We start from the raw sequence: 9,637 nt of genomic DNA on the forward strand, positions 1-9,637 counted from the left end.
AATTTGAGGTAATGTGATTAATTGATGTGACTGTTTTCATGCATAGTGGGTTATGATGCATTAACAGTGTGTTAGATGTCTTTTGGTAAGGTAGAGTATAGATGCTTTGGGGTACATTGTGGTTTGTACTGGAGATGTAGAGTGTGACATTTGGATCACGAGTGGAGATGTGATTAAATGTCTAGAATCCTTTATCTATAAAAGAGACCCTGTAAAGGTGAAGTGTGAGAGAGACACTTCTATCACTTCTATAAGGTGGAGACCTATTATCCATGTAGGTTGGGGGAAGTGATGTGGTGATAGAGGATTATCTCGAGAGTTTAGGATCTATTGTGACTTACCAGTTAGAAATGAGTTGAGTGATCATTTAGCGAGCATGGTGAGCGATAAGAGGAGATATGCGTTCTCGATGTGGAAGTTACACGGAATGGGATAGGATATGTGTGGTGAGATCTTTTCGGGGGTCATTTATGTATTTGTTACATATGTGTTTGACCGTGTGCTAATTAATTTGGTATTAATCTTTAGCTCTATGGGAACGAGATTTTGAAAAGATCTATGCATTATCCAAGATCTATGCATTATCCTATATTACTTTCATCGTATGATTATTTGTTCACTGTGAATACTTGTTCTTACTTGAGTGTTTTTTGGATTTTAGCCCTGGTGAGTACATGGAGTAGATATGGTATGTGTTTCAGGTTTAAAACACGAGGTAAGGTCTGTGATACCAATTTTATTGGAATACCTTGATTGTGCAAGTATAAACTTTGTGTTTTGTTTGCTTGTAAATTATTGGACATCAAGGTGGAGATTGTTGGATTTTGATACCCAATAATCCGGGCAATGATTTTAAACTGCTGTTGGATAAAAATAAGTATTGACACCCAAGATTGATGACCCAACCCTAAAACTATTTGGTCAATTGGAAGTAACCTAATTAATTAGTGTTGCTAATTGCTCGATTTCTACACTCATTGGATGACTTTTGTATGTTGGCCCGTTTATCGTATTTGTATTGGGCTTGGCCCATCTCTATGCCCTAACATATCCTGTATAAGTTGTCCCTCTTTTGTCATTAACGTGTTTGGCTTTGTCTTGTTTGAGAGAAAAATGTCCCTACCTCTTTGCTTTGTGCTCCGCTTAGCCTTTTTCTTCTTGTTTTTCTCTAGCCTTTGTGGGTACAAACACCTTCTCTCTGTGTTCTAAGTGGGTACAAATCTTGAGCAACTGGAGTGTGGAAGAAGTTTAAGGTTTTGGGTCATGATTGCTTGGATGTATTGATAAGGTTGAGATTGGTATCCCGAGTTTGAAATTCCACCAATTGGAGGTCGATTATTCAACACATTATTTAAAGATTTAATACAAAATTAGAAAACTTGAATATAAGATGTAGGTTATGTTTGGATCAAATTTTCATTATCACGGGGATTGATTTTCATATCTTGAAAAAGACAATTTAGAAAAACACTCCCAATACATTTTCATATTATTATATTTCTAAATTTTGGCAACTCGATAAAAGTTCTTTCTTTATTTCCCTATGGAAGAAAAACTAGCTGTGATCTAGAGGAATTTTATCTTGGAGTAGTGTAGCGTTGAAATTACTTGCACGGAAGGGAGCTCACACAACTTTAAGACAATGTTCTTGATGTGGCTTCATAAAACTTTCTAAATCTTTTCTTATGTTTACGTTATTTTAAAGTTGTTATGTTAGTTAATAATCTACACTTTAGATAACTCGTTTTTCCTCAACAATCTAAAACCGTTGAAGAAAAATGAGTGATTTGTGTGTAGATTATCAATTAACACACCAAATTGAATTAACATAAACATAAGAAGAGAATTATAAAGCAATTATTAGGAATCATGTCAAAGAGACTGTCCTAAAATCGGGTAGTTTTCCCTAAGTGCTGGTACTTTCGACACTTCATGACTCTAAGACAAAACTCTTATAGCTCATAGTCGGTTATATTTCTCTAGATAGAATCACAAAAAAATACAGAACGAGTCTTTGTCGAATTTTAAAAACTATAGAATTATTATAGTATAAAAATTAGAGATAATATTCTATCAAGTTACGTATTCAAATTGTATATATCTCAAAACATAAAATGCATATCTTTATATGGTAAAAAATTTAACCCCCTGCATTTATGAAAATTTCTCTAAAATTAAAAGTGTTGAATGTGCTTTAGTTTTGAAATTGAATTATATGATCAAAACTAAAAAAGAATAAAATTTATTTTGTTTGGAAGTTTAAATCTTTCAAAAATGTCGTGGATTATCAATGGACATAACAAATTAAAAAACACAAACACGAAAAAAGAGTTAAAAAGCAAGTTTTAGGGAATTATGTCAACAAGGTTATCTTAAAGTCATGTGGTCTTTTCTTTGTACTGTTACTTTCAACATTACACGACTATAAGATAAAACTCTTATAGTCAAAGTCGGTTCTCCTTTCATGGGTATGATCAAAGGAAAATAAAGAACAAATTTTTATCGAGTAGTCAAAATTATAGAAACATAGTATCAAAATTAGAGATAGTACCCTATCAAGACAATTTTTTCAAGTTGTATATATCTCCAACATAAAATGCATATCCTTTGTATAGTAAAAAATTTAACCCCTGCATTTATGAACATTTCTATGTTTTCAAGTTGTTTATAACTCCAACATAAAATGCATATCTTTATGTAGTAAGAAATTTAACCTCCGCATTAATGAACAATTCTCTGAATTTAAAAATGTTGAATGTGCATTAATTTGAAATTGAATTATATGATCAAAATTGAACATGAAATAAATCAAATTAATTTGAAAGCAAATCTTTCCAAACTGTTACAACATACCATATGTCCCACATAATTTCCTTGGTTTTGAAGGAGGTTTTGCAGAAGGCAAAATGTAATGCTCAGCCAAAAAAGGCTACATATTTATTTTCCTACTTTCTTTGTGTTTTTTTTTTTTTTTCCCTTAGGGTACCAGTGAATGCATTTAATGTATACGGAATCAGTCACTTCTTGGTAGCCAAAAATATCTAACTTTGATAGGTCAACATGCACAGTTCAATATTTTCATTTCATGTTGTTGGTTTAGAACCCGTTTGCTTAGCTTAAACCACAAAAAAGAAAAAAGGACATTTTCAGTAGTATATCACAGTCTGAAAAATTGTTTTCTTCTAAGAACAAATAGCAGACATGCACGTCCACATCGTTAGCCTTGGATCGACAAATAAGAAAAATAACATTAATCCGATGGAACTGAAGATTCAAGCATGGCATGGCAAAACATTGATAAAAAGGAGAATTACATACATATTTATTCATTTATTATCGATATTTACTCATCTACATACCAAGAACATATTTTAGTACAATACACGACGAACACAGAACATCATAGAAAAAGTAGTTAAATAATGAGACAATAAGACAAATCTCTCTACTCGTTGAATGCAGATCTCACCACACAATTTTCTCAAGCTGTTGATCAATAATTAAATGCACCAGGAGATGATGCCACGATGGGCTGTTGGCTAAAGTACATTAAGTTCCATGGATTCATGAAAGATTCCTCCGCCCAGTTGTTGGTGGTGGCGCCTCCTCCTCCCGCGGCGGTGGCGATGATTTCATTCAGGGACTGTAATCTTTGGCTAAGTTCCGTAATCCGAGCCCTTATGACAGAATTTTCAGCCTCAATATTCATGTAATTCTGTGTGGTGATGTTAATGCTTGTGAGAAGTTGGCTGTTTTCCTTCTGAATTTGAGCCGATTGGGCTGTTAATTCGTCCAAATGCTTCTGTTTTCTCATTCGGGATCGTTTTGCCGATTCGCGATTTGATTGCATTCTTTTCCTTTTTCTTTGATCCATCAGATCTTCTTCAGAACCTGAGTTCAGAATCTGTGAAGACCCTGAAGAGTTGCCACTAGAAGAACCCATTTGAATATAATCCTGAAAACAAAGGAAAAAAAGAAAAAAAGGAAAAACAAAAGACTTGAGACAGCGACAATAAAAATGAGATAAAATCAAAAGAAGAGCCGATGATCCGTTGCTTTATTTGTGAATCACGTTTAATGGGAGAGATTTGGTTACTTTACGGCTCTGACGTGCACCAAAATCGCCCTGAAAATCCTTTATGGAAATCTGGTAACTCTCGATGCCAAACTTTGACGAATTCACTTCTGCAGAATTTCAGAGAAATGCCTCCCAAGCACGCCCAAACTGGCAGCAGAAAATTCGTGGCATTCGTGCAAATGACCCACAAATCAATCTTGTTATATACAAGAATATTCAAGATTTGCTGAAAAATGATAGATCAAAAACATAAAACCAGTAGAGAAATGTAACGGAGAAAGATTGAACAAGATGGGTTCTGCTTCTGATCGAGGATGTGATCATAAAACCTGAAAGGAGGATTTCACTGAGTACAGGACTAGACATGGATTTGAAACATCAAGAAAAAAATACGCAGCATCAAGATTTTTTATGAAGAAACTTTTAACCAGAGCCTAAAAAAAAACAGAAATGAGAAATTTCAAGAGGAAAAAAGCAATGGAAGTAGGGATCTAAATTAAACTATTAAAGAAAGAAAGAAGCGGAATAATATAAGCTTAATTATGAACAAAAAATCTTAAGGGGTAACGGAGAAGAGAAAAGGAAGAGAATTCTGAGGTTGTGGGAAGGCTGATTGATTTATAGAAGGAAAAGGTGGAAAGAAAATCACAAGGTTAATTTAAGATAATGTTTGGCTAAGCTTAAAAATGTAAACACTTTTAATTGACTTTTTATTTTCAGATAAGTTATCTTTTTATTTTTAATTAAAAAAGATACTTATTTTGTTACCAATTTTGACCGTTAATAAAATTATTTATGTTAGAATTGTACTAAATAAAAGTGTATTAAACATACTTTAAGCCCTGTTCATATAATATTGAAGATGAAGATATTCTAATCAGCACGTTTGTTATGGCCGCACTATCTTTTCTCTAGATTTTCTAGTTTCTATGGATCAAGAGGAACAATGCAAAATACAGGGGTATTCGCATTGTGTTTAGACGGATTATTTAGAGGGTCTACCGCGTGATTTTATTTCTTCATACTAATCGGTTGTTTCGACCTATACACTGATGAGGGGATTTGGCTCTTACTCTCCTATTTTGGAATCTCTATGCCCCTACTTCTTCCATTTCCCCCATATTGGTTCTTCGACGCACTCCATCGGTGGGATTTTACAAGAGTAACACTGATGGATGCATCAAGTATGAATTTGCCAGGTGTGGTGATATTATACGGGATTAAGCTGGACAGTGTATCATGACATTCTCTTCTTCTTACGGTGCTTGCCTTATTCTGAAGGTTGAGCTTCGAGGCATATTGGATGAAATTTTTCTTGCTAGACGACTTGGAATTTCAAACATTTGGGTTGAGGTTGACCCGACTCTGGTTGCTCACTATATCACCAAGGGTGGAAGACAATGGGTAATTCATGGTACTCTTAGACATATTAGACATCTTCTCTATTTTGATCGTGATGTTGTTTCCCATATCTACTGTGAGGGGAACTAGGTTGTAGAGTCACTGACCTCAAAGGGTTGGAACAACTGTCATTGCTAGGAGTATGGATCACGTGACCTTTCTCGATGACTCAGGGCACTTGTGCAGATTGATAAATATGAATTGCTTAGTTTTAGAGGTTTGTAGTTTAGGACTCATTTACTTTCGTTGTTGTGGGAGTAGCACTCTCTGCTTATAGCTTTCCTATTGCTTTTATTACATTTGTTGCTTCTGAAGTTCAGTTTAGATACCCCTTTTTCCATGTACTCTCGTTGTTTTAATGATATATGTATGATTTGAGAATCCTAAACCCATCGACCTTTTTGGGTGAAGCCTAAAAACTTACCAAACATGTATAGATATCTTTGCTAAAAATGAAAAAGAGCATTGTTCGCATAAAATTTGGAGTCGAGTGGATTATGTTTATTATTATGAAGAATTGATTGTATATCTAATATAGTTTTTAAAAACAATAAAATTTTTAACCACATCACATCATATTAATTTTTAGTCTACTTCCAATTCTAACATGATCTCTAGAGATCGCATGGCACTTTAGATCAACATATGACACATGTCAAACTTTAACGTCGCTCTTTAAATTTATCTCCGATATTTCATTTTTTTCTTAATGCATATTCTTATTTCTTATATTATTTTATAGATGGTTCCAAACAGGTTAATCACGAGAACTATGATAAGTTTACATCGTAAAATTTTATAAAATCTCTCCGAGATAGGGACATATTTGGGAGTGTTTTTAAAACTTATAAGTTGAAAAAATATTATTTTCATTAACGTTATATAGGACGTACAATTTCTACCTACTTTATCTAGATATTTTATAAGACTCACTTTATAAACACTCAAAAGCCACCAAACAGGCACTAATCTTAATACTGAAAATTCAAGAATATGAACAAGAATAAGTTTCAATGATTAAAAGAAGAAAAGTAAATGGGAAAAAAGGTAAAGGGCTTTGGAATATGTGACGGACTTGATTAGGCGTGTGGGGTTGAGAAAAAACTTCCACAAACATCCAAATTCTAGGTGCAAATTGTACGGTATCGAATTAAGAATTCTGACAAAATTTAGTACCTTGTTTTCCCCAATTTCTTGCAGTAATTATTTTTTTTACTGTTTGTGTGATACCAGGTTTCTGGATTCTGCTGTAGAAATATCAAGGATGGATGCCAATATTCTTGTGTTGTTTAACTTGAAAAGATGAACAAAAATGTGTAAACTCTGAATATTCTTTAATGCCACAATTTGTGTTTTAATTTCATACGGTTTCATAATATTCATATAGTTTGAATATTTATGTAATAATAATTGACATGTAAGCTTTAGATTTAGGTCGAATGAAAATAGAAAATGAACACATCACAAACAATGAAATAACTTAATTTAAGTTAATGCTAGAGCCTGTCGATTAATATTTTTTTTTTTTGGGGTAAAATTTTGGAACTTTTGCAAAGTTTCGATAACGTTTTCATAGTCTCCGAATTTTATTAATAAATGAGATTTTTTTTTAGATTTGGAAACTTTTTTCAAGAGTTTCGGTTTCCAAAACGTTTCTGAAATGAAACGTTTGTATTTTAAAAGTGTTTTTTTATTATATATCATAACTTTAGATTCTTAGAACTTGAAGCAATCACTATACAATCTTCTCTAACGCCCGTGTGTTTTATCCCAAGCAAAGCATCTTCTTACAACGTTTGGTCTCAATCTAGACGGTAAGTTGTAGTGGCATCTACAGGACAATACTTGTATTCGTGCATTGATGCCTCAATGTTGAGACTTTTTTAGTTTAGACAATATTTGAAATGTTGAAAACAAGCATTGAACAATTCGATGATAATTACATGCTCCGGGAGATTATTTTTCTGGTGATTGGGATGAGGACATCAAATTTTTTGGCGATTGTCCTCCATTTCTGATCGACAATGTACTTGTAAAGTATTACAATGAACTTATCAAGTTGGTTGAAGAAGACATGTTTGTGGAAGATTACAAATACTGGGATAGATTTCAAAAGTAAGGGTATAATCCACTTGATGGTGTTAATATGAAAGATTTGTCATTGCCTGTGGAGTTCGATGGCGAACCGATCATTCAATCTAAAGATGAGTCAACTATTGAAGAACTTGAAGAGAATGGCAAATTTATCACAATGGGACTAAACAAAGATATAGCAATCAATGAGGAGAAAATCAACTTACACTCGTCTGACTTCGTTGATTGTTAAGAAATTGATTTTGTGATTAAGCCTGATGAGGAAGTAGAAGTCTTCATAGTTGAATTTGAAATGGATGGAATAGGCAAGTTCTATTATATGGAAAGGGGCGATGTTGAGTTTAGAAGATCAAATGACGACTGGAATAAAGCCAAAAGAAGAAATTTTACTGTTATCCATTTTCTTTTTTTATTTGATTAGCTATAATTTTTTGCGGTAAATTTTTGAAGTCCATTTATCCATAGTTCGAAGACAAGTTTGGGGATAAATTGGTGTACAAGAAGGTCACTAGCCAAGCTCATTGAAAGCATTGTAAGTCCAAGTTACGCATTGGTACTTCTTCATCGAATGTCCAATCGGGGAAGTTTTGTTATCCCCTCATCTTTTTTATCTTGTTATTTACACATTGAGGATTGTGCGTGATTTAAGTGTGGTGGTAATTGTGCTTTAATTGTTATGAGATTATGTTGACATGTTAGATAGCTTTGCCGGTTTAGGATGGTTTGATGTTTAAAATTGTTATTAATTCATGAGATATGATAAAATATGCTATTTGTGTCTAATTCTTTTCAAAAAAAATTTATTGTCCACATGAGATTCCAAGTTAATTTGAGCACTATAGTTATGATTAATTGTTATCTATATGTGAAAAATTTTAATTAATGGAGAAAGATTTGAATTTGTAGAACTAGGTTGTAAGTTGCTTGAAAATCTATATCAACCTTTATTCATTTCTCTTTTACTTAACCACATTGCGAGACAAATTTAGAGGTGATCGAGCTAGTGAATGATATTATCTAGAAATGTGTGATTCCATGCATGTTGAAAAAAATTCGTGTGGAGTGTATTTTGCTAACAAATATAAGTTATGTAATATCCATATGCTAGGAATCTAAACCCCGTGTGTTAAGTTATGCTTAAAAGAATGATATTGCACTTGTTGAATCTTAGTCCTCACTTTGTAGCCATTTTGACTCATGTTATTAAGTCCATCGGGGTATATTGAAATTCGGTACACTTTGGTTTAAACAATTGGGGAGTTATCGGCCTAAAACTAGCTACAAGGATCAAAAAGAAAACTTAAGAGAATGAGGTAAAACATGAGATTTAATTGAAAAAAATTGTTATGTGTGCAACGGTACTTGGTTATTAAGCTTAGATAGCTAGCAATTTGAATTACTTAAAATAATCTTAAATGTAGAAGCGCTCATAATTGGAGAATCATTACATGACTAGTGGTTAATATTGCCAGTTAGACCTAATCAAATTAGAGCGAAAAATGAAAAATTAAGAAAAAGAAGAGTAATTGGAGAACAACCTTTAAATTTACATAGTAGGAAATAAAAAAAATATTATATCTATTTGAGGAGTGTAAATTTCATAAGTGTGAAAGGAAATATTTAACCACAAAGGGTCGGGTTGGAACCAATTTGAAAATTTTTCCGTCTTTACAATATTTTCCTAATTTAGATGATGATTGAAAGTGACTATGCACCCACATACCGATCGAACATTGGATAAGCTTAAATTATTTATTTAGTATTATTTGGTGCATATTTGTGAATTGATTATATAATTTTATACTCGTTGATTATTATGGTAAGCTATCTAATGTTATTAATCTTTATTGTGTGTTACTTGATTGTGTTAGTAGATAATCTTGTTCGGAATGAGTAAGAACTTAAGTTTGGAAGTATTTGATAAGTTTGTTTTTGTACACTTATTTAATATCTAAATATTGCTTATAATTGATTAAATGAATGAAATTTTACTCATATTTAGGTAATATTCACTTTTATAAGCCAAAAATCACCCATGGAATTAGAGCAAGGCAGAAGAAAGTA

At 32.7% G+C, this 9,637-nt stretch overlaps 1 protein-coding gene across 2 annotated transcripts; it reads right to left on the reverse strand.

Moving 5' to 3' along the window:
- Positions 1-3,294: 3,294 nt before the first annotated feature.
- LOC111388498 (bZIP transcription factor 11-like) lies at positions 3,295-4,663 on the reverse strand. 2 transcript variants are annotated; one of them, XM_023013229.1, is made up of 2 exons: positions 4,102-4,663; positions 3,295-3,955 (listed from the first exon to the last, which is right to left on the reverse strand). In XM_023013229.1, exon 2 carries the CDS (start codon positions 3,941-3,943, stop codon positions 3,494-3,496), a length of 450 nt encoding a protein of 149 aa, XP_022868997.1. In that variant the 5' UTR covers positions 3,944-3,955; positions 4,102-4,663; the 3' UTR covers positions 3,295-3,493. The 2 variants fall into 2 exon arrangements, with proteins under 2 accessions (XP_022868997.1, XP_022868996.1); XM_023013228.1 differs by having other exon boundaries at positions 4,097-4,661.
- Positions 4,664-9,637: the final 4,974 nt, after the last annotated feature.

Source organism: Olea europaea, unplaced genomic scaffold, assembly GCF_002742605.1.
Source record: "Olea europaea var. sylvestris unplaced genomic scaffold, O_europaea_v1 scaffold502, whole genome shotgun sequence".
NCBI lineage: Eukaryota > Viridiplantae > Streptophyta > Magnoliopsida > Lamiales > Oleaceae > Olea > Olea europaea.